Below are 26,939 nucleotides of genomic sequence, written 5' to 3'. Positions count from 1 at the left end.
ATTTGAAAATTTTGAGTTATATTGTAATGTGCCATTTCTTTGCACTGTTTTACTATAGAGTCTATTAGAAATCAGTGAAAATTACATGATTATTCTTGTAAGTACAATGATATGCCACTTTGTTTCCAGCCTAAGCTGTGAGAATTATCTAGGAAGTACAAGTTAAATTTGGAGTATTTCCTTATTTTTAAATGTATTTATTTCTAAATAATGGTTCACTAACGTCACAGGAAACTGTCAGGTACTGTGTGCCATTTTGTTATTGGTAAAAGAGTACAGAGTTCCAAAATTTCAAGCATGTTAGTTACCATACAGATTGTCTAGCACATAGGTGCTCATCAACAAACATTAGTCCCTTTTATCTAGAATTTTCATATTTGGCAAGGACAGCCTATGTGGGAAAATTTTTGCTATCAAATACATCACTCTATCTGTTAAATAATTAATTTTGGCTGGTAAGTTTTATGAGGGGAAGACTGGTTGCTTAAATTGAAATTTAGATGGATTATCAATTGCTTTATTCATATAGATTTTCAACATCTGCAACACATCAGTAGAGTGATCCTTCCTTTGTCATTAGTTGCCAGTGTACCTAATGTTTGTATTGTAACCTCCTACATTGTAGACTAATTACAGTAGAGTCTTTGTTAGCCTAACAGCACCTGAATGAACCTGGCAGATTAACCATAACTCTTCATTTTTTCTACGAAACAACCCAACTTGTGCCATATATATTTGTGTTTTTTTTCCCAAATTAAATGGTAAGCCTATTACCTATTAGTTGTGTTTGGTTGTATTTGTTTCCAAATTTATTTATGCTTATTTTATTGTCATTGTATGATTAAATATTAGACAAGCTAGATGTAAAATGCTTTTTTAAAAAAAGCATGAAAAGGAGTAGATAAAACAATCATTGAATTAGCTTTAGATTAAAAAAATTTTTATAAAATATATAAATAATATAATAAATATTATATAGAGAGAGTGAGCACCCTTGGATGGCACAAATGGCTAAGCACTGAACTACTAACCGAAAGGTCGGTGGTTTAAACCTGGTGTCTTAGAAGACAGGTCTAACGATCTGCTTTCAGAAAGTGACAGCATTGAAATCTTTATGGAGCAGTTTTACTCTGCACACATAGGGTCATCATGAGTCAGGATCAACTTGACAACAGCTAACAACACACAGATATATACATAATGGTTCTTTGCTTTTAAATAGCTTTTAATTTCTTGGTTCACTTCAAGAAAGAGAAGTTGAAAACAGTGACCTACACATCATTATGGTTAATAGATATACAACAGACTCATCCTGAAAGAAGAAGCCACTACCCTAAATTCAAAGATTCATGAATGAGTATATGTTTATTTTTTTAAGTGTGAAAGGTATAAGGTGTGATTAGAGTACATTTTCCATTAACTGGTCAATTACCGATCTCAATTTTGGCAGATGAGAAGCGGATTTGGACCATTTTTCTTGGGATGTCTATTCTGACCAGAATATGAACTTCTTCATGGCAGGGACTGTATCTTACTCCTGTTTATACTTTCAGCACCTGGTACATAAATGTTGAATGACTATATTCATCAGTTAAAAAACCTGACCTTACTATTACGCTATAGAAACCTCAAGCAATTAAATAATATAAATTGATATAGTATTTTTAAAACATTAACTGATGGAGTACTTTATTTACTTATTTCAAATAATATTTTACTGAATTTTGTTTTTTTTTGTACTTTAGATGAAGATTTACTGAACAAACTAGCTTCTCATTAAACAATTAGTACATATATTATTTTGTGACATTGGTCACCAACCCACGTCGTGTCAACACTCTCCCTCTCGACCTTGGGTTCCCTATTACCAGGTTTTCTGTTCTCTCCTGCCTTCTAAGTCCTTGCCCCTGGGCTGGTGTGCCCCTTTACTCTTGTTTTGTTTTATGGGTCTGTCTAATCTTTGGCTGCAGGGTGAACCTCAGGAGCAACTTCATAACTGAGCTAACGGATACCCGGGAGCCAATACTCTCGGGGTTTCTCCAGTCTCTGTCAGGCCAGTAAGTCTGGTCTTTTTTTGTGAGTTAGAATTCTGTTCTACATTTTTCTGCAGCTCTGTTTGGGACTCTCTGTTGTGATCCCTGTCAGGGTAGTTGATGGTGATAGCTGGGTGCCATCTAGTTGTGCTAGAGTCAGTCTGGTGGAGGCAGTGGTAGTTGTGGTCCATTAGTTGTTTGAACTAATCTTTCCCTTGTGTCTTTGGTTTTCTTCATTCTCCCTTGCTCCAGATGGGGTGAGACCAGTGGAGTATCTTAACCACTTACAAGCTTTTAAGACCCCAAACGTTACTCACCAAAGTAGAATGTAGAACATATTCTTTGTAAACTATGTTATACCATTTGGGCTAGATGTTCCCCGAGACCATGGTCCCCACAACCCTCAGCCCCGTAATTTGGTCCCTCTGGGATCTTGGATGTGTTTGTGGACCTTCTGTGACTTTGCCTTGGACAAGTTGTGCTGGCTTGCCCATTGTTGTGTACTGTCTTTCCCTTCACCAAAGCTACCACTTATCTATGGTCTGTTTAGTGTTTTTCCATCCCACTCCTCCCCTCCCTTGTAACAATCAAAGATTGTTTCTTTTTTTGTGTAAACCTTTTCATGAGTTTTTAAAGTAGTGGTTTCATACAATATTTGTTCTTTCATGATTGTCTTATTTCAGTAAACTTAATGCCCTCCAGATTCATCCATGTTGTGAGATGCTTTGCAGATTCGTCATTGTTTTTGGTGAAAGTTTACATAGTAAGTTAGGCTCCTATTGGACAAATTCTGCACAGATTATTCAGTGACATTAGTTACATATATCACAATGTGTCAACATTTTCCTTGTGTTCTGTTTGTTCCATTTCCAGTACTCTAGTTTCCTAGCCCCCTTATCTTCTCATCTTTGCTTTTAAGTAATCGATGACCTTTTGATCTCATACAGATGGTTTTTAAGTAGTGCACTGATCTTATGTGTAATATCCTTTATTTCGTGTGCTACTCTGCTGTTTTGCTAAAAGGTGATCTCAGGTGTTAGGCTTGGTTCTAGGTTTAAAGAGTGTCTCAGGGTGATAGTCTCAGGAAGTTCTGTTCTCTACTGTTCCAGTTTGTGTGGACTTTTTTTTTTTTTTTTTGAAGAATTTGAGCTCTGCTCTACATTTTTCTCCCATTCTATCTGGGACCACGTATTGTGACCCTGGTTAGTGGTGGTAGCCGGGCACTATCTAGTTCTTCTGGACTCAGGATAGATGAGGTTGTGACTCCTGTAGACTTGTTTCTTCTCTGTGCTTTTGGTTACCTACTTATTTTGCTCCTGATGAGTAGAGATGAGTAGCTGTATCTTAGATGGCCACTTAAAAACTTTTAAGAACCTAGATGCTACTCACTTCACTAGAATCCACAGCATGATTTTTGTGAACTGTGTTATGCCAATTGACCAAGTTTTCCCATGAGACTATGGTCCTAAGATCTCAAATCCAGAAAGCCAATCTTCTAAGGTGTTTGATTGTATCTGAGGAGTGTCCGTATTTGTGTGTTCAATGAATACAATGTGCCTGCACCCATGTACTAGAGACTTGTATCTGTTCTCACCTATGTGCACACCTGTACTTACACGTATACCGATTGGCCTGTACCCATCCATATGTGCTCAAACACTCATTTTTACTTTGGTTGTGATGTACTCACTACATCCATATTCGGTGCCAGTTTTCCCATTACCAAAATTGACAAATGAAGTAGAATACTTTGAATTAATATAGAGCCCAAAACATTTCTATTTATGTTAAATAAGAACCCAGAGACAACTAATGAAAATGGAAAAATCTCTAATATGAGAGCTGTTTCCATAGAATGCACTTCCATATAAGTATAGAGCAAGTTGGCCCTGACTTGTATACAAAACATTAATGCTTTGATTTTCTGACAGAAATCTTTGATGCTCTGATGTGGGTTTTCATTTTTTTTTTAGTTCTTCCAGCTAGTGGCTGATTTAAGCCAACTGCAGCCAAAGTTCGGTGTATCTAGGGTTGACATGAAGCCCTGGACAAATGTACTTGATAACATGTGCTCACTTAAAATAACCTTCCAGTAATCTTATTTGTAAGGATATTAATTGCAGTTATCTTGAGTCATGTCCTATTTTTTAAATGTACAGTATTAAAAAAAAAAAAGTGTCTTAGGTTGCATTTAAGTGAGCATGGTTATTTCTAGGTAAAGTAATTATATCTGTATTACATTACCACATCCAATTTATTTCAGGCTTTTCTTACTATATTTTGCTTAAACTTAAAACTGTTGATCTACTAGAGGAGAACAATAAAGTTTTGGGTTACGAAGGATTGTAGCTATGAAAGTCAAATTATTAGATCAGTAGTGAAAAATTAATCTTTTGAATTAACTAGTTCATCAGGCAAAATTTATTTGATATATGTTATCTTTTAAAATATGCACATTAACCTCATTACTTATAGGTACATTAATTGCAAATGATTTGAATTAAATATTAATATTTATTTATTTGAAAGGGTTTGTAATGTACAGAGAAATAATTTAAGGATTTCTGATTATTTTGTTTCAATAGAGTGATTACTATATATCAAGGTATTGTGCAAAGTAAAAATGAATAGATTCTTTAATCGAAAGTTAAATATTCAAATAATGGAATTATTTCATTTTTATTAGGTTGAGTTGAGGTTTTTGTCCTTTAAGCGAAGCCTTTTCTATTTGTGTTACTGATATTCATCAAGAAATAAAATCAACACTTTCTGAAAATTAATCAGAAAACAAGATCCTTTTTTTAACATAGTCTTTATTTTCTGTTCAGTCTTATAGGTACAACTGCTTAAGAATCAAGAAAATCATTATAAAGCATGTATAACTTTTTATATTACATAAAAGCATAAAGGGAAGATAATTTTGAAAATATTCAGCATGGATTAATGCTTAGTAAAATGTTATCTTCTTGTATATTTTGTTAGTTTTCTTTCTCCTCCTAACTTTTCTTGTCCAATATTTAGGTAATTTATCAGGGGCTTAAAGAAAATATAAATCTAAATACAGTTTGATTGTAAATAATTTATTTAATATGTACTCTTAGAAAAAATGTAGCTTTGTTGCTTTTGTGGCAATAAACCTTTATTTTCCATATTCTTTGCTTTGTTCTCACTGGCCTTTTCTCTGTGAGAAGTTAAATTTTGACTATTTGCCTTGTTATAATTTGATTCCTTACACTGAAAGCGTTTTATAGTCATTGATGCTGTGCCTAGAGCAAGGTACTTACCCCAGAATGTGTGTCATAAGCATATAAAATATGCTTACAGTCTTAAAAATCATTCTTATTACAGCTGATTTTTACCCTCAATGCAGCCAGTTGAAGGAGACCATCACAGTGTGGTATAGATATACACAAAAACAATCACAAAGAGCCTAAGTACTGTCCCAATTATGCCCAACATGGCCAATATAGATTCTTCTTTTTCTTCTTGTTTCTTTGTATCTGCTGTTATAGTGATGGCAGAAGTACCCATTTCCCCAGAAATTATCTTCATCTAGAGAAAAGAAAATGACTATAAAATAAATCCCCAGGAAAAGTAGCTTTGAACTATACAGAGAAATAGTAAATATATTTGCTATATGTGTTGCCTTTCTTGCATAATTTTTAATGTGCAGTTCTATTTTAGTCTATTAACATTAAAAATGTAGGAAATGAGGATATTTTTAATATAATTTTAAATCACCTAACAAGTAGTAGAAAATATAATGAAAAGACACGTTGGATAATATTATTTATCTATAATGATTATTTTAGTAATTGTAAATATATTTTTTAACTTTCCATGGAGCCATGGTGGTGCAGTGGTTACGAGCTCAGGCTGCCGGCCAAAAGGTTGGGAGCTCGAATTCACCAGCTGCTCGCTGGAAACCCTTTGGGGCAGTTCTACTCTGTCCTGTAGGGTTGCTATGAATCAGAATCAACTTGATGGCAACGGGAGGCTCCCCTTATTCAAGGGGGATAAGTTTCAAGACCTCCAGTAGATGCCTGAAACTGCAGATAGCACTGAAACCTATATATGCCATTTTTCTTATACATACGTAACTGCGATAAAGTTTAATTTATAAATTAGGCATAGTAAGAGATTAACGACAATAACTAATAATAAAATAGAACAATTATAACAAAATACCCTAATAAAAGTTAGCAGTCTCAGCATACAATTTTTTTTTTTTCTTGTTGAGAACTTTAACCTTTTCATTTAACGGAAGCACCTTTTGACTTCTCTTTGGCATATCCGAATTGCTAGCATCACGAACTACTCTTTTGCTTTGGGGCCATTGTTAGGAAAAATAAGGGTTACTTGAGTACAAGCACTGCAATACCGTTGCAGTTGATCTGATAACCAAAATGGCTCCAAAGGGACTAAAAGGTGGGTAGCACATACAGCGTTGATAAGCTGGACAAACGGATGATTCACATCCCCGTGGAGACGGCGTGAGATTTCATCACACTGCTCAGAATGGTGTGTAATTTAAAACTTATGAATTGTTTATTTCTGGAATTTTTTATTTAATATTTTCAGACCACGGTTGACCACAGGTGACTGAAACTGCGGAAAGTGAAAGCACTGGTAAGGGGGGACTACTGTAGTCTGACTTGTGAACTGCAGTTTATGTCTGATATGAAAAATTATTTATATACAAGCCATTTTGAGCATTAGCACTTAAAGTAACTGTTTTCTTTGAAAATTGACTGGGTAATCATTGTATCATTACTTTTAGACTATTAATGAATTCCAGTATTGAAATTAAATTTATTTTGCCCATATTTGAATAAACTTGGAAATCATAGCTGAGTTAATCTTTTTTTTTTTTTTTTTTGGTAAAAGATAAATATCCTTAGTTCCTCAAATTAAACAGCATCACATATTTTAGCCTAATGTAATGAAGTTACTAAATGTCAGAATTTTAAAATAATTAAAAGAGAAGTACTCCTTACCCTACATTGTATCAGGAATAAAGTGTTATTAGATACGCAGCTTTAGTTCACAATAGTGATTAATGAACCCATTATCTTCATGGAAAGCTTCTGTTTACACGCAGAGAAAAAGAAGCAAACATAACCTGGACAGGCTGCATGTACAAGATGGCAAGTGCTTTCAGTATCCCCATAAGGATGAACGATTTGGTATAAATTGATAACATCTTGCTGCAATAAGCCAAACTGTAAATGTGTTCCATTTTCGTGTTAGAATTAATTTCGGCCTTTATACATGTTGAATCATGTGTTTTACCCCCCCCGCAAAAAAGCCCCGGTTTGTGGTTATTTCTCATGAATTTTCTGCCTGATTAGTCTTTATTTTGTTTCTTTTCAACCATTTGAAGATCCTTTTCCTTTTTGAATTTGTCAAATGCCTTTTCTGCATCAATTGATAAGATCATGTGGTTCTTGTCTTTTGTTTTATTTATGTGATGCATTACATTGATTGCTTTTCTAATGTTGAACTATCCCAGCATACCTGGTATGAATCCCGCTTGGTCATGGTGAATTATTTTTTTGATATGCTGTTGAATTCTATTGGTTAGAATTTTGTTGAAGGTTTTTGCATCTATGTTCATGAAGAATATTGGTCTTTAATTTTCTTTTTTTGTGGTGTCTTTACTGGTTTTGTTATCAGGGTTATGCTGGCTTCATAGAATGAATTTGGGAGTGTTCCATCCTTTTTTTATGCCCTGAAATACCTTTAGTAGTAGTGGTATTAACTTTTCTCTGAAAGTTTGGTACAATTTTCCAGTGAGGCCATCAGGTCCGGGCCTTTTTTTTCCTGGGAGCTTTTTAATTTTTTTTTTTTTTACCTTTTCAATCTCTTCTTTTGTTATAGGTTTATTTAGTTGTTCTACCTCTGTTTGTGTTAGCTTAGGTAGGTAGCATATTTCTAGAAATTTGTCTCTTTCCTCTAGGTTTTCAAATTTGTTGGACTACAGTTTTTCATCGTATTCTGTTATGATTCTTATAATTTCAGTTGGGTCTGTTGTGATATCAACCATTTCATTTCTTATTCAGGTTATTTGCTTACTGTTCTGTTTATCTTTTGTCAGCTTGGCCAGTGGTTTATTGATTTTGTTGTTCTTTTCAAAGAACCAGCTTTTGGTCAGGTTAACTTTTTCATTTGTTTTTCTATTCTCTGTTTCATTTAATTCTGCTCTAATTGTTGTTATTTGCTTTCTTCTGGTGCCCAAGGGCTTTCTTTTGTTGCCCTCTTTCTATTTGAGTTGTAGGCTTAATGTTTTGATTCTGGCCCCTTCTTTTTGGATCTGTGCATTTATTGCTTTAAAGTGACCTCTGAGCACTGCTTTTGCTGTGTCCCAAAGGTTCTGGTAGGATGTGTTTTCATTTTCATTTGATCTGTGAATTTCTTTATTCCAATCTTAATTTCTTCTATAACCCAGTAGTTTTTGAGCAAGGTGTTGTTCAGCTTTCATGTATTTTACTTTTTTTCCTTGATTTTTCTGTTACTGATCTCTGCTTTTATGGCTTTATGGTCAGAAAAGATGCTTTGTAATATTTTGATGTTTTGGATTCTGTTAAAGCCTGCTTTGTGACCTAATATGTGGTTTATTCTGAAGAATGTTCCATGTGCGTTGGAAAAGTAAGTATACTTGGTTGCTGTTGGGTGGAGTGTTCTCTCTATGTCTCAGAAATCAAGTTGGTTGATTGTGGCATTTAGATCTTTTGTGTCTTTATAGAGCTTCTTTCTGGATGTTCTGTTCTTCACCAAAATGGTGTGTTGAAGTCTCCTTCCCTTTCAAATGTTGTAGTTCCAGATACAGATCTACTTAATATTAGTTACTATTATAAAAATGAGAATTTTTTTTATTTGCGTAATTATAGTAATGTTACTCACCTGCATATGTAGCTGTTGATAATAATTTCAAGGTATTTTTCAAGCATCAGCAACCAGCACAGCTGAGCACTGGAAAGACAGTGACTTCACTTGCTCAGTAGGAAGCTGTAACATTGATTAAACATGCGCTTGGCACTTGCTGAGTTAAGAAGGCACTGCAAGCTACCCTTGTAGACATGGCATTGCATAATAATTTGTTATGCCTCTGCTCCTTCACTGTTAGGCTGGACACATTTAATCCTGTAATAACAGTGAAGTGTGCCATGTGGAAAGGAGCTAAATTTTTAAAGATACCTAAGAACTTTTTCAGGAAGCTTTTTGTGGTATGGTATTAAAGAATTCAAGATTGAAACATTTTTGGGTTTTTTTTTTTTTTTTTTTTGGCTTTTAACAAGCAAGTTTTCATAAAGGGTTTATTACATTCATCTACTATTGTTCGTTCACTGACCACGTTTACACGTTATGTTAAAAATGCGTATCTTCAAAAGAGAACATAAATCAGTTCTCCCTGAGCTTTCCAATTTACTCTCTTTGGGAGTATTCAGAAATCTTAAAAAAAAAAAAAAAACTACTAATCTGATAATGATATCATTCCAAACACAGCAGATCCCAGACATTAGCTTAGATTGCCAGATGCATTAATATCTTGTAGAATTTGAGATAACAATGATCACACTTGTTTATATAGCTAATTGTCAAGAAAAATGCAAAGCTGGATATTTTAAGTTTAAAATGTAAGAAAACTAGATGTTTTAAGAAATGACACAATAATGAAACTTATTATTTAAAGTTCTTTGTAAGTTACACACAGTTTTGTTTCTTTACACTGGAATTTTCACCATCCCACTGGCCAGTCCTTACAACCCTGTCATCACTGCTTTTGCTTCCATTCCTCCCTGATAATATTATAATTTCCATGATGTAAGATTCCCAGAACCTTGTCCTTCATATTGCCAACACACTAGAGTAAAATAAACACTAGTAGATTAAATGGAAATACCGTGTTTCATATATTTTAGAAGAGCTACCTTATTTTCTTTATGCCCGTATACTTACATGTGGGTAGAATATGTTGTTAGTTGCTGTCTAGTCAGCTCCGGCTTTTGGCAATCCCATGTACAATACAAAAAAAGTTGCCTGGTCCTGGTGTCATCTTCATGATTGTCGTATGTTTGTGTCCATCGCTGCGGCCACTGTGTATTTTTCCACTTAGGGAGCCCATGTTCCAGCACTATATTGAACAATAGTCTGTTGTGATCCATTTGGTTTTTCATTCTGATTTTTAGAAGTAAATACCCAATCTACCTAGACTGTTTTAGTCTGGAGGAAGTTCTGCTGAAACCTGCCCGCCATGGGTGACCCTGCTCGTATTTGAAATATCAGTGGCATAACTTCCAGTATCGTAACAATATACAAGTCAGCAAAGTATGACAAACTGACAGATGGGTGGTACGGGTAAAGTATAGCCTTATGTTTTTATTTTCTAAATATAATACCTCATTCTTTATATATTGACCTAGTACCAAAAAAACCAAACCCAGTGCCAACGAGTCAATTCTGACTCATAGTGACCCTATAGGACAGGGTAGAACTGGCCCACAGAGTTTCCAAGGAGCGCCTGGCAGATTGAAACTGCCACCCCTTTGGTTAGCAGCCGTAGCACTTAACCACTACGCCACCAGGGTTTCCAATAGTACTATACTTTCTAATTATTAATTATTGCATTTTAATTTAAGATAATTTTATCCTTTTTGGTCATAATAATTACAGTATGTTCTAAATTTTTTTATTCAGAACTCATTTCTTAAGATTATCTGGGGTTGTCTTTTGTGTTTATATGAAGGAATAATATTTTCTTCAGAAATATACTTCAGACAAAAATTTTCTGAAATTATCAATCTTAGATGTGCTTGCACATTTGTAGTATCTTTTTCCCTCTCTTCCTTACTGAGTTTTTTCTTGTTCATAACTTCAGAACCATTTAATTACTTTAAAAATCAGCATGTCTTGTATTACATGTAGTCTTATGTAATTATATCTAAAAATATTATTCTTTAATTTCATGGCTTTTTAAATTGATAGACTTTATCTTTTAGAGCAGTTTTAGGTTTTCAGAAAATTGAGAGGATGGTACAGACAGTCACCAACTTAGGGGACAGGGTTCCGTTCTGACGACTCTGTCTTAAGTTGTTTCTGATGTAAGTCACAACCTCCTTTTTTCTTAGTTTTCATTATTATTGCCTTTTATTATAAGTATTTTTATAAATCTGATTTTTATTTGTCTTTGGCAGTACGAAACATTACATATGAACTTACAGGTATATTTTATTACATACATACATAAAAAGATATACAAATCTAAAAATTTACTCCAATGAAGAAGAGTTGGACGATGTTGACAGTTTGTCAGATATGGTAATAACTCCGTTTGTGGAGGGTTCTAGGTCATCTGGATTATCCCTGGGAATGGGAATGACGTTTCTAGTCAGAAAATTAGTGAGAGTTGTATGTGTGGTCCTTTTCTTTTTTTCTTTATATATTTTGCAGTAACATATCACTGCTTCCCGAATCTGCCTTTTTTACTTTAGCAGAGTGGTAAGCATCTGTGTCCATGTTTTCAAAAAAAAAACTGAAGCCCCTGACTTAGCTTAGAAAAAACTCCCCACGTAATCTTTTCACTGTGAAATTTTTTGACAACTTCTCTCCTTCCTCTTCCTCATTCTTTCTTTCTTCTTCAGCATTTGTTTCCTCTTCAAAATCCATTGAGTCCTGATCTGTCAGTTCCCCTTCTTCATGATTTATGAGCTGTTCCACACTGGTGATACCAAGTTCTGAATTCATTGTTCTTGCCATATGGACAATTTTTCCACCAGTCTCTTCCATCATACTATCCTGATCAAATGCTTAGACCATGGTCACATAACTCAGCAGGGTTTTTTTCCATTTCCCCTGCATGCATTTTCCTGTAACTTCCTCCCAGGAAGATACAGTATTCCAGATACACTGACAGTCTTAAGTGAGGTTCGCCATAACTAAAATATGTCGTAAGTCGGAGACTACCTGTACAGAATTCCCATATATTCCCTCCTCCCCCATATACAGTTTCCATTATTTTATCATTTTGCATTCATGTGGTACATTTGTTACAAAAGTTCATAGTTTACATTAGGGTTTATTCTTTCTACAGTTCTATGGATTTTGACAAATGTATAATGCTATGGGTCTACCATTACAGTATCATACAGAATTGTTTCATTGCCCTACAAAATATTCTATGCTCTACCTACTCATCCCTCTTTCTCCCCCGACCACCAAGATCCCCTGATCTTCTTACTATCTATAGTTTTGCCTCTTCCAGAATGTCCATATAATTGGAATCATACAATGCATAGCATTTCCTTCATATCTTTTCATGGTTCGATAGCACATTTCTTTTTATTGCTGAATAATATTCCATGGTATGGATATACCACAGTTTGTTTATCCATTTACTTTTTGAAGGGCATCTTGGTTGCTTCCAGTTTTTGGCAGTTATGAACAAAGCTGCTGTAAACATCTATATGCAAGTTGCATGGACATAAATTTTCAGTTCATTTGGGTAATGCCAGATTATATGGAAAGACAATGTTTAGCTTTGTAAGAAACTGTCAGACTGTCTTCCAAAGTGTCTGTAATATTTTGTATTCCCACTACCGGTGAAAGAAAGTTCCTGTTGCTCCATATCCTCACTAGCATTTGTTGTTGTCACTGTTCTATATTTTAGCCATTCTAATAGGTGTTGAATAGTATCTCGTTATTGTTTTAATTTGCAATTCCCTAGTGATATATAGTATTGAGCATCTCTTCATGTGCTTATTTACCATCTGTATACTATCTTTGATGAGGTGTTCAGGTCTTTTACTCATTTTGTGGTTGGATTGTCCGTTTTCTCATTATTGAATGTTGAGTATTTTATATTTTGGATGTAAGTCCTTTATCAGATATGTTTTACAAATACTTTCTCCTAGTCTGTGACTTGTCATTTCATTCTCTTAACACATTCCGTTTCACATAGCAGACATTTTTAGTTTTAATGAAGTATAGTTTATAAGAATTTTTTTCATGGCTCGTGCATCTAAAAACTCATTACCAAACCCATGGTCACACAGATTAATTATCTCTTGTTATCTTTATAGTTTTACATTTAGGTCAATGATCCATTTTGAGTTAACTTTGGTCATTGTCTAGATTTGTTTGTATATGATGTCTAGTTCCAGCACCGTTTGTTGAAAAGACCGTCCTTTTGCCATTAGATAGTCTTTGCTCCATTGTTATAGGTTAGTTGACTATATTTGTGTGGGCCTATTTCTGGGCTCTCTATTTTGTTCCACTGATCAATTTGCCTGTATCCTTTTGGCAATACCACGCTGTCTTCATTAGTGTAGCTCTATAGTAAGTCTTAAAGTTGGGTAGTGTGAATCCTTCAACTCTCTTCTTCAGTCTTGTATTGACTATTCAAAGTCTTTTGCCTTTCCATATAAACTTTAGAATCAGTATTCACAAAATAACTTGCTAGGTTTTTGATTTGGATGTTTTGTGTTCTGTTGTTTCTCACTGTATGCTATAGGGAATAGATTTGGGAAGAATAAAACTTAATTACTTTGCTAAACAAGTTTATAAAGCAATACTGGTGACACTCAATGGATAATAGACAACATTTATATAAATTCTATTGTTTAAATATTTAAATGGAAATAATACAAAACTTCAGTGGAATAGGAAAAGCTTTTCTAAGGCTTCTTCTTTTACAGATCCAACGTTGAGAGAGGCTGTATGTGTGCATGCACGTCTATGTTTTCATATTTTTGAAAATTAAAATGACATATTAGGGGAAAATGTTTATAAAACTTTGTGTCTTTTCCTCCTAATCAAATATCGTTACAAAGCAATTGAAGAATATAAGCATCCCAACAGAAAGAAGAGCAAATGGAATGTGAATAAGTTCTTAACTAAAGAGAAAAAAATCACTAACAACTTTATTGAAATATAACTCATATATTACAGTTCATCATGTAACGTGTACTATTCAATGGTTTTAAGTATATTCAGATATGGGCAACTATCACAAATTTTAGAACATTTGTATCACCCTAAAAAAGAAGCCCCATACTCTTGAGCTTTCATTCTCCTATTCCCCATTGCCACAAACTCTCCAAGCAATTACTTCCTTATACTTTTTGTCCATATACTTACTCTGAATGCTTCACATAAGTGAAACCATATAATATATGCTCTTTTGTGATAGGCTTCTTTCACTTATGATATTTTCAAGGTCATCCATATAAATGTATCAGTACTTTATTCTTTTTATGGCCAACTGTTGTATGAATATACCACATTTGGTTTATCCATTCATCAGTTGATGTACATTTATATTGTTTCCCCCTTTTGACTATTATGAATAATGCTGCTATGAACATTTTAGTATAGATCTTTGTGTAGACATGCTTCGTTTTTCTTGGGTATAAATATAGTCATGGAATTGCTGGGTTATATGGTAACTCTAAGTTTAGCTGTTTGAGAAACTATCAGACTGTTTTTCAAAGTGATTGTACCATTTTACATTTCCACCAGTAATATATGATGATTCTGATTTCTCCATATCCCTGCCAAGAGTTCTTATAATCTGAGTGTTTTATTCTGGCCATTCTGGTGGCCGGGAAGTGGTATTCATGGTGATTGTGATTTGCATTTCCCCAATAACTAGTGATGTTGAGCATCTTTTCACGTGTTTATTGGCCATTTGTGTATCTTCTTTGGAGAAATGTCTATTCAGATCATCCGTCCCATGAATGGGGCTGGCCTTCCTTCCATCCTCCCTCCCTCCTTCTCCCTTCCTCTCTCCCTACTTCCCTGTACACATGTACAAACATTTATTAATTTTATACACATAAACCAAGGAAAAACCAATTGTCATCATTTTGATTCCAACCCATGGCAACTCCATGTGTGTCAGAGTAGAGCTGTGCTCCATAGGGTTATCAGTGGTTAGCAGCAAGTGCATTTCTTTTCTTCTTTTTTTTTTTCCATCTTTTTTACTTTTTTTATTGTCATACCTTACATAAGGTTTACAGAACAAACCATCTTCTCATTAAGCAGTTAGTATACATATCGTTTTGTGACATTGGTTACCAACCCCATGACATGTCAACACTCTTCCTTCTTGACCTTGAGTTCCCTGTTACCAGGTTTCCTGTCCCCTCCTGCCTTCTCGTCCTTGCCCCTGGGCTGGTGTGCCCCTTTAGTTTCGTTTTGTTTTATGGGGCTGTCTAATCTTTGGCTGAAGGGTGAACCAAAGGAGTGACTTCATTACTGAGCTGAAAGGGTGTCCTGGGTCCATACTCTCGGGGTTTCTCCAGTCTCTGTCAGACCAGTAAGTCTGGTCTTTTTGTGTGTGTGTGTGAGTTAGAAATTTGTTCTACATTTTTCTGCAGCTCTGTTTGGGACCCTCTATCATGATCCCTGTCAGACCAGTCAGTTGCCATAGCTGGGCACCATCTATTTGTGCTGGAGTCAGTCTGGTGGAGGCAGTGGTAGCTGTGATCCATTAGTCCTTTGGACTAATCTTTCCTTTGTATCTTTAGTTTTCTTCATTCTCCCTTGCTCCCAATGGCGTGAGACCAGTGAAGTATCTTAGATGGCCGCTCAGAAGCAGCAAGTGCATTTCATTAACTGTTTGACTCAACCAAAGACTCCATTTTTATTTTCTGTGAACAAATTGTGAGAATGTTGCAGACATTATAGCACCATTACCCCCAAATATTTCAGGATTTATTTCCAAAAGACAAAGCAAATCTACTGCATAACTGCATTATAATCATCAAAATTAGAAAATTAATATACTGTCATTTAATCGTCTAATTTACACATCCCATTCATATTTCATCTCTTGTCCCAATCGTGTCCTCCATATCAAAGAAAAAAAAATTACACCTCACCCGGAATGTAGTGCATGATCACATGTTACATTTAGTAACCTCTTTCATTAGTCTGGAATATTTCTCACATTTTGTCTTTTGTCACCTTGAAATTTTAATGCAATTATTTATTATGAAAAAGTTCACAATATATAAAACTAGTGTCATGAACCCCATCACCACCTTTATTAGTCATCAGTGTGTAGTCATTCTTTTTATTTATATCCTCACCCAAATCTTTCCATATGAACATACTTATGCAGTAGATTATTTTAAAGCAAATCTAATAGGACACGTCATGCTTGCTATAAGTAACTTAAGGAATGCGTAAAATTACAAAAGGAAATAAAAATAAATTACTGCACATGACATCACCTAGAAATAGCAATCAATAATACTAAATTCTCTGGATAAGTATAGTTAGAAGTATGGACAAATGAATTGGTATTAGAAAATGTGAATATGAAAACATTAGGGACCTAAAAAGATTAGCATATTTGCTAAAAATGGAGAGACAAGGGGGAAAGGCTGGTGTTGAGACTTCAAAGTTTAGATAGTTAAGCCCTTAACCGTTCATGTGGCTGGAATGAACAGAAATTCTACGTGGAAATATTTTTTTCATTCATAGCTGTAAGCGCAAACACTTCGGCTTTGTGTGGTGTATGAAGTATTTTTTGTTTTCACCCCAAGGATTTCTGCTTTTAAGGATTTTGTTAGAGTATCATTGTAGATTTTATTTCATTTTCTTACTCCCTTGCCCCACAGTGGGCGTCAAAAAGACTACCAGTATCTATAGAATTTACTTAGTACATTAGTTAATTGTGAAATATGTAATCTTGTGGCAAATAAAATTCAGCTTTAATTGTTTTGATTCTTTAGGTCCATTGCATTTCCATATAAATCTTAGAGTCATCTTATCAGTTTCTACCCCCAAAAGTGCCTGTTGGGATTTTGATTGGAATGGCACTTGAATCTATACATCACTTTGGAAGAATCGACTTCTTAACAGCGTTAAGTATTTTAGTTTATGAAAGCAGTTATCTTTCTACTTATGTAGGTTTCCTGCAGTGTATCTCAGCAATGTTTTTATAGTCTTGGACATATTTTGATAAATTTATCCTTAAGTATATGAGTTTTTATGCTATTGTAATTGATGTTTTTAAGATTTCACTTTCCCATTGCTTATTACTAGTTGTATTAGTTATCTAGTACTGCTGTAACAGAAATACCACAAGTGGATGGCGTTAACAAACAGAAGTTTATTCTCTCTCAGCCTAGGAAGCTAGACGTCCAAATTCAGGGTGCCAGCTCCAGGGGAAGGCTTTCTCTCTCTGTTGGCTCTGGAGTAAGGTTCTTGTAATCCATCTTCTCCTGGTCTAGGAGCTTCTCCGCACAGAGACCCCAGGTACACAGGATGCATTCTGGTCCCAGCACTACTTTCTTGGAGATATGAGGTTCCCCCCAAAATGTGTGTCAACTTGGCTAGTCCATGATTTGCAGTATTGTGGGACTGTCCACCCTTGTCATCTGATGTGGTTTTCCTATGTGTTGTAAATCCTGCTGCTATGAAGTTAAGGAGGTAGTATTAATGGCAGTTATGTTAATGAGGCAGGACTTAGCATACAAGATTAGGTTGTGTCTTAAGTCAATCTCTCTTGGGATATAAGAGAGAAGTGAGCAAAGAAACATGGGGTCCTCATACCATCAAGAAACAAGAACCAGGAGAATAGCACATCCTTTGGACCCAGGGTCCCTGCACTGAGAAGCTCCTAGAACAGAGGAAGATTGATGACAAGGACCTTCCCCCAGAGCCAACAGAGAGAGAAAGCCTTCTTCTGGAGCTGGCACCCTGAATTCAGACTTCTAGTCTCCTAGACTGTGAGATAATAAATTTCTCTTTCTTAAAGCCATCCACTTGTGATATTCCTGTTAAAGCAGCACTAGATGACGGAGACAATAGTATTTAAAAATACAGTTGATTTTTGTTTATTGACCTGGTATCCTACTATCTTGCTAAATCACTTTATAGTACTAATTTGTTTTAAATTCCTTAGGATTTTATAAGTAGACAGTCATGCCACCTACACTATGCAAAAACCAAACCAAACCCACTGCCGTCAAGTCGATTCCGACTCACAGTGGCCTACTATAGACAGTTTTATTTCTATCAATTTTTTTATGCCCTTTGTTTGCTTTTCTCTTTTCTTTTTCTTCTTGTAATTTTATCGTACTGTCTTAAATCCTCCAGAAGTTGTCATTTGGTAGAAAGTCTTTCACTATAGAGTATGATGGTTGACGTAGAGTTTTTTTAGATATCCTTTATTAGGAAACCCTGGTGGCATAGCGGTTGAGAGCTACTGCTGCTAGCCAAAAGGTCAGTAGTTCAGATCCACGAGGCACTCCTTGGAAACTCTATGGGGCAGTTCTACTCTGTCCTAAAGGGTCGCTGTGCATCGGTATCAACTCGACGGCAACGGGCTTCGTTTTTGGTTTTATCATGTTGACGCAATTACCTTTTATCCCTAGTTTGCTATGGGTTTTGTCACAAATGAGTGCTGAATTTTGTTAAATGCTTTGTTTAAGTCTCTTAAGTTACCATATGGTTTTTCATTTTTTGTCTTTTTACATGATGAATTGCTTTGATTTTCAAATGTTAAACCAACTTTGAATTCATGGAATACCATATTTTTACACAAATAACGTGTGTCTTCTATTTTTCTTTGCCAACCACGTCCTACCCCCACAAGGATTTTCCTAAGCGCCATTTTGCCAGTTTCTTTTTTACCTGTTGCTGTTTAAAAAAATTAGCATAGTACATTTTAAAAAATACCTTGCAGGGTAGGGGGGACAGCGGGGTTGGCAAACAAACGTAGATGGTATGCCCTACTTCCGTGAAGTACAGTAAATCCCACTAGGTCATAATTTATTATCCTTTTTGTATGTTGGTGCATTCAGCTTGTTAATATATTCCTAAGTATTTTTGCTTCTTTGTTCATTGGTGTGTAGTTCTTTTACTGACCCTCTCCTCTTCCCTCACCCCCCCCCACCGCATAATTTCTTTGTCTTACTTTGGTAGCTGGTAAATTCTGGCCTCAAGAAATGAGTTGTTCCCACTTCATCTATTTTCTGAAAGAAGTTGTATAAGATTAATATTGTTTCTTTTTGAAGTATTTGATATAATTTATTTATGAAGCCATCTGGCATTTTCTTATGACAAGATTTTTAATTAAGAACTCAGTTTCTTTAATGAACATGGGGCTACTAAGAGTTTATCTTTCATTTAAAGAACGATTTGGCTTTTTTTTTTTTTTCCTGTTATTTATCTGCTTTCTACAGTGATAGAAAGCATAGGAGTGGTTGCCTGAAACCGACAACAGAGGATGCTTAACTCCAAAGGTGCATGAGGGAGTTTTTGAGATGATTCAAATTGTCTATATCTTGACTGGGACAGTGATTACACAGGAGAGTATATATTTCAAAGGTCATTGAACAGCACAGTTAAATTTAATGCATTTTTATTGTAAACTATGCCTCATCAAAATTTATTTAAAAAATTGTTATTTAAAAAATAAGTTACTTAAGCAATAAGTTATTTCATAATTTTGCCTGGTTTGCTTATAGTATTTTTTACAGTGCAGTGACAGTCTGGAAAGCCTGACACACTAAGATTCCAGAGAATTAAAAGACACATAAGGTTAAAGGTTTCTCTTGTAAATCCATTAGAAAGCTGAAGTTCAAAATGTATCATAAATACATTAGAAATATTCACTTTTTGAAAAGATCATGACTTACATAGAATTAAAGCTTAAAGGCAAGTAGCACTTTCTAGTGTGCTTCACAAAAACTGGCTTCAAGGAATTTCAGGCCATGTTAAATTATTTTTTTCCAAGAGTGTAACAGTTTTTCTAACTCTGAAATTGTGACTTTGTGTGCTGTTGTATCTTTCTGATTAAATGCCTGGACTTTAACGCTGAACTACCTGCTTATGAATCCAGCTATCACCACTTCCTGGCTATGTAGCCCTGAGCAAGTTCTTGAATCTGTTTGCTTCAGTAGCTCCTATGGGAAATGGGTATAATCATCATATTTGCCTCAAGATCATTGTGAGGATTAAATTAGCTAATATATATATAATGCTTGGAACAGTTCCTATCACATGTGCACCCAGTGTTAGTGGCTATTATTGTTGTCAGTCACTGTTCTTATTTGGCTCTCATGACAGCAGTATTATGTTCAGAAAATGTCTGGTTTTCTTTGTTTTTAAAGCATCACAATTATTTCTTTAATGGGTGAATTTGTTTTCTTATAAAGTGGAATCGTCAGGAAAATATTACTAGACTAGAAGTTCAGAGATACCATTTCTCTTCTGAGTCTGTTTTTGGGTAGTTAGGAAAAGAACATTCATTTTAGTGCTTTGCTGTTAGCTACCTGTAGTCAACCCCCATGCGTCTGTCAGTTTGTCATACTTTGGGGGCTTGCATGTTGCCGTGATGCTGGAAGTTATGCCACAGGTATTCAAATGCCAACAGGGTTATCCATGGTGGATAGGTTTCAGCTGAGCTTCCAGACTAAGAGTAGGAAAAAGGACCTGGCGATCTACTTGTGAAAAGAATTAGCCAGTGAAAACATTATGAATAGCAGCAGAACATTGTCTTGATATAGCCCCTCAGGTTGGAAGGCACTTAAATGGTCAACCTTAATGACGTGGATGGAGCCAACTTTCGAAACCTTTATTTGCTGATGTGGCACAACTCAAAATGAGAAGAAACAGCTGAAACATCCATTAATAATAATATTAATAATTGGAACGTGGAATATATGAAGTATGAATCTAGGAAAATTGGAAATCATCAGAAACGAATTGAAACACAAAGATCGATATGCTAGGCATTAGTGAGCTGAAATGGACTGGTATTGGCCATTTTGAATTGAACAGTCAAATGGTCTGCTATTCCACGAATGACAACTTGAAGAGGAGTGGCATTGCATTCATCATCAAAAAGAACATTTCAGGATCTTCCCTGAAGTACAACACTGTCAGTAATAGGATAGTATCCATACACCTACAAAGAAGATCAGTTAATATGACCATTATTCAAATTTGCACACCAACCACTAAGGCCAAAGATGAAGAAGTTGAAGATTGTTACCAACTTCTGCAGTCTCAAATTGATCAAATGTGTAATCAGAATCCATTGATAATTACTGATGTTTGGAATGCGGAAGTTGGAGACAAAGAAGGATTGGTAGTTGTAAAATATGGCCTTGTTGATAGACATGACACTAGATATCCCATGATAGAATTTTACAGGACCAACGACTTCTTCATTGTAAATACCTTTTTTCACCAACATAAACAGCAACTATACAAGTGGATCTCACCAGATGGAATATACAGGAATCAAAGCCACTGCATCTGTGGAGAGAGACAGTGGACAAGCTCAATATCATCAGTCAGAACAAGGCCAAGAGCAGACCATCAGTTGCTCATATGCAAGTTCAAGTTGAAACTTAAGAAAATCAGAACAAATCCATGAGGGCCAAATACGTCCTTGAGCATATCCCACCTGAATTTAGAGACCACTTCAGGAATAGATTTGATACATTAAACACTGATGTCCAAAGACCAGATGAGTTGTGGAGTGACATCAAGGACATCATAGATGAAGAAAGCAAGAGGTCATTAGAAAGACAGGAAAGAAAAGACCAAAATGGATGTCAGGAGAGATTCTGAGACTTGCTCTTGAACATCGAGTAACTAAAGTGAAGGGAAGAAATGATGAAGTAAAGGAACTGAGTGGAAGATTTCAAAGGGCTGCTCAAGAAGACAAAGTAAACTATTATGATGACATGTGCAAATACCTGGAGATAGAAAACCAAAAGGGAAGAACATGTTTGGCCTTTCTCAAGCTGAAACACTGAAGAAAAAATTCAAGCCTCGAGATGCAATAGTGAAGGATTCTACGGGGAAAATATTAAAAGACACAGGAAGCATCCAGAGAAGATGGAAGAAATACACAGAGTCACTATACCGAAAAGAATTGGTCAACGTTCTGCCATTTCAGGAGGTAGCATATGATCAGGAACCAATGGTACCGAAGGAGGGAAATCCAAGCTGCGCTAAAGGTACTGACAAAAACCAAGGCTCCGGGAATTGGCAGAATACCAATTGAGATGTTTCGACAAACGGATGCAGTGCTGGAAGTGCTTACTTGTCTATGCCAAGAAACTTGGAAGACTGACTGGAAGAGATCCATATTTATGGCTATTCCCAAGAAAGGTGACCCAACCAAACGTGGAAATTATCAAACGATATCATTAACACTACACACAACTAAAATTTTTCTGAATATCATTGAAAAAGCGGCTATAGCAGTATATCGACAGGGAACTGCCAGAAATTCAAGCCAGATTCACAGAAGGATGTGGAACAAGGGATATCATTGCTGATATCTAATGGATCTTGGCTGAAGGCAGAGAATACCAGAAGGGTATTTACCTGTGTTTTATTGACTATGCAAAGACATTCAACTGTGTGGATTATAACAAGTTAAGGATAACATTGCTAAGAATGGGAATTCCAGAATGCTTAATTGTGCTCATGAGGAACCTGTACACAGATCAAGAGGCAGTCATTCAAACAGAACAAGGGGATACTGCCTGGTTTAAAGCCAGGAAAGGTGTGAGTCAGGGTTGTGTGCTTTTGCCATACCTATTCAATCTATATGCTGAGCACATAATCTGAGAAGCTACACTAAATGAAGAAGAACAGGGCATCAGGATTGAAGGAGGACTCATTCATTAACCACCTGCGTTATGCAGACGACACAATCATGCTTGCTGAAAGGGAAGAGCACTTGAAGCACTTACTGGTGAAGATCAAAGACCACAGCCTTCAGTGTGTATTACACTTCAACATACAGAAAACAAAATCCTCACAATTAGACCATTAAGCAACATCATGATAAACGGAGAAAAGATTGAAGTTGTCAAGGATTTCATTTTACTTAGATCCATAATCAATGCCCTTGGAAGCAGCAGTCAAGAAGTCAAAAGACTTGTTGCATTGGGCAAATCTGCTGCAAAAGACCTCTTTCAAGTGTTGAAAAGCAAAGATGTAACTTTAAAAACTAAGGTGTGCCTGACCCAAGCCATGGTGTTTTCAGTTGCCTCATATGCATGCGAAGACTGAAGAAGAAGTAACCCCCTTGAAGTGTGGCGTTGGTGAAGAATGTTGAATATACCATATACCTTGGACTTCCAAAAGAATGAACAGGTCTGTCTTGAAAGAAGTACAACCACAATGCTTCTTAGAAGCAAGGATGACAAGACTATGTCTCACATACTTTGGACATGTTATCAGGAGGGATTGGTCTGTGGAGAACATCCTGCTTGGTAAAGCAGAGGGCCAGTGAAAAATAGGAAGACCCTCATTGAGATGGATAACACAGTGGCTTCAACAATGGGTTCAAGCATAACAACAGGACCAGGCAATGTTTTGTTCTCTTGTATATAGGGTCACTATGAGTTGGAACCAACTTGATTGGACCTAACAACAATGACACCTGTGATCAAAGGCGGCAGCATTAAGTTTTATAATATTACCAATTAATGTTCATAATTAATACAGAAGCATCTTCCATCGCATGAACTCCAGCTCATGGTGACCGTGTGTGTGTCAGTAGAACTGTGCTCCATACAGCTGATTTTTCAGAAATAAAATGCCAGTCATTTTTTCCAAGGCGCATCTGGGTGGACTTGAACCTCCAACCTTTCAGTTACCAGGCGAGTACATTAACTGTTTCCACCAGCCAGGGACTCCTCTTATAACTGGTATCACGTCATTTGAATTTTATTTATATGAAGCCACATGTACAAGGGACTAATTACGGAAGGATGAGTATCTTTCTTTTTTGGTTGATGTTATTTATTTTTGATTACAGTATACACATCCAAACATACATTTGTTCACAATTTCTACCTGTGCAGTTCAGTGACGTTGGTTACATACTTTATAACGTGCCACCATTCTCACTGTCTCTACCCAAATTGTTACATCACAATTAGTTTACACTCTCTACCCCTTAAAATTCTCTTCTGTGCTTTAGATTAACTGTTGTCAGTTTGAACTCATATAGATAATCCTTTATAAGAGCACAGTGCCCAAGGCAAACATTCTTCATTAATTAAGCTGAACTGCTATTTAGTTTAACAGTAGCTTCATGGGGGCAGTTCCAGGTTTAATGATTATTTCCAGGCAGTAAATTCAGGGGAGGTAATTTACTAGTTGGAGATAAAACCATAACCCTAAACCTTAAACCTTTGAGTCAGGGCAACTAATCCTATAAGGTTTTTAGTTGTACCTAAGTAGTATCATGAAGTATGAATCTGGGAAAATCGGAAATCATCAAAAATGAAATGGAATGCATAAACATCAATATCCTAGGCATTAGTGAGCTGAAATGGACTGGTATTGGCCATTTTGAATCTGCCAATCATATAGTCTGCTATGCTGGGAATGACAACTTGAAGAGGAATGGCGTTGCATTCATCGTCAAAAAGAACATTTCAAAATCTATCCTGAAGTACGACGCTGTCAGTGATAGGATAATATCCATACGCCTACAAGGAAGACCAGTTAATACGACTGTTATTCAAATTTAGGCACCAACCACTAGGGCCAAAGGTGAGGAAATAGAAGATTTTTATCAGCTGCTACAGTCTGAGATTGATCGAACATGCAATCAAGATGCATTGATAATTACTGGCGATTGGAATGCAAAAGTTGGAAACGAAGAAGGATCAGTAGTTGGAAAATACGGCCTTGGTGATAGAAACAATGCCGGAGATCAAATGATAGAATTTTGCAAGACCAACGACTTCTTCATTGCAAATACCTTCCTTGACCAACATAAACAGCGACTATACACATGGACCTCACCAGATGGAACACACAGAAATCAAATTGACTACATCTGTGGAAAAGGACGATGGAAAAGCTCAATATCATCAGTCAGAACAAGGCCAGGGGCTGACTGTGGAACAGACCATCAATTCCTCATATGCAAGTTCAAGCTGAAACTGAAGAAAATCAGAACAAGTCCACAAGAACCAAAATACGACCTTGAGTATATCCCACCTGCATTTAGAGACCAACTCAAGAATAGATTTGATGCATTGAACACTAGTGACCGCACACCAGACGAGTTGTGGAGTGACATCAAGGACATCATCCATGAAGAAAGCAAGAGGTCACTGAAAAGACAGGAGAGAAAGAAAAGATCAAGATGGATGTCAGAGGAGACTCTGAAACTTGCTCTTGAGTGTCGAGCAGCTAAAGCAAAAGGAAGAACTGATGAAGTAAACTGAACAGAAGATTTCAAAGGGCCTCTCAAGAAGACAGAGTAAAGTATTATAATGACGTGTGCAAAGAGCTGGAGATGGGAAACCAAAAGGGAAGAACACGCTCGGCATTTCTCAAGCTGAAAGAACTGAAGAAAAAATTCAAGCCTCGAGTTGCAATAGTGAAGGATTCCATGGGGAAAATATTAAACAATGCAGGGAAGCATCAAAAGAAGATGGAAGGAATACACAGAGTCATTATACCAAAAAGAATTAGTTGATATTCAACCATTTCAAGAGGTGGCATATGATCAGGAGCCGATGGTAGTGAAGGAAGAAGTCCAAGCTGCTCTGAAGGCATTGGCAAAAAACAAGGCTCCAGGAATTGATGGAATATCAATTGAGATGTTTCAACAAACAGATGCAAGGCTGGAGGTGCTCACTCATCTATGCCAAGAAATATGGAAGACAGCTTCCTGGCCAACTGACTGGAAGAGATCCATATTTATGCCTAGTCCCAAGAAAGGTGATCCAACCGAATCTGGAAATTTTAGAACAATATCATCAATATCACACGTAAGCAAAATTTTGCTGAAGATAATTCAAAAAGTCTGCAGCAGTATATCGACAGGGAACTGCCAGAAATTCAGGCTGGTTTCAGAAGAGGACTTGGAATCAAGGATGTCATTGCCGATGTCAGATGGATCCTGGCTGAAGGCAGAGAATACCAGAAGGATGTTTACCCGTGTTTTATTGACTATGCAAAGGCATTCAACTGTGTGGGTCATAACAAACTATGGATAACACTGCGAAGAATGGGAATTCCAGAACACTTAATTGTGCTCATGAGGAACCTTTACATGGATCAAGAGGCAGTTGTTTGGACAGAACAAGGGGATACTGATTGGTTTCGAGTCAGGAAAGGTGTGCGTTAGGGTTGTAATCTTTCACCATACCTATTTAATTTGTATGCTGAACAAATAATACGAGTAGCTGGACTACGTAAAGAAGAGCGGGGCATCAGGATTGGAGGAAGACTCATCAACAACTTGCGTTATGCAGATGACACAACTTTGCTTGCTGAAAGTGAAGAGGACTTAAAGCACTTACTAATGAAGGTCAAGGACCACAGCCTTCAGTATGGATTACACCTCAACATAAAGAAAACAAAAATCCTCACTACTGGACCAATGAGCAATATCATGATAAACGGAGAAAAGATTGCAGTTGTCAAGGATTTCATTTTAGTTGGATCCACAATCAACAGCCATGGAAGCAGCAGTCAAGAAATCAAAAGACACTGCATTGGGCAAATCTGCTGCAAAGGACCTCTTCAAAGTGTTGAAGAGCAAAGATGTCACCTTTCAGACAAAGGTGTGCCTAACCCAAGGCATGGTATTTTCAATCCCATCATAAATGCATGTGAAAGCTGAACAGTGAATAAGGAAGACCAAAGAAGAGTTGATGCCCTTGAATTGTGGTGTTGGCGAAGAATGTTGAATGTACCATGGACTGCCAAAAGAACGAACAAATCTGTCTTAGAAGAAGTGCGGCAAGAATGCTCCTTAGAGGCAAGGATGGGAAGACTGCGTCTTATATGCTTAGGACATGTCGTCAGGAGGGATGAGTCCCTGGAGAAGGACATCATGCTTGGCAGAGTACAGGGTCAGCGGAAAAGAGGGAGACTCTCAACGAGGTGAATTGA

General features: G+C 36.3%; 1 protein-coding gene across 15 annotated transcripts in view; it reads left to right on the top strand.

Annotated features, from left to right (window-relative positions):
- BIRC6 (baculoviral IAP repeat containing 6) overlaps positions 1-26,939 on the top strand; it is a 582,018-nt gene that overhangs the window by 450,064 nt on the left and 105,015 nt on the right. Inside the window, exon 66 of one of the 15 annotated variants that reach the window (XM_023555263.2) lies at positions 1,451-9,519. The exons of the other annotated variants lie outside the window; for them this stretch is intronic. Within the exon in view, the coding sequence (XP_023411031.2) occupies positions 1,451-1,506 (56 nt within the window). The 3' untranslated portion in view covers positions 1,507-9,519. Of the gene's footprint in view, positions 1-1,450; positions 9,520-26,939 lie in introns of those variants that run through there. 15 annotated transcript variants of the gene reach the window in all.

The sequence above is a fragment of the Loxodonta africana genome, chromosome 26 (genome assembly GCF_030014295.1).
Source record: "Loxodonta africana isolate mLoxAfr1 chromosome 26, mLoxAfr1.hap2, whole genome shotgun sequence".
In the NCBI taxonomy this organism is placed as follows: Eukaryota; Metazoa; Chordata; class Mammalia; order Proboscidea; family Elephantidae; genus Loxodonta; species Loxodonta africana.
This window is presented reverse-complemented; position numbering and strand designations above follow the sequence as displayed.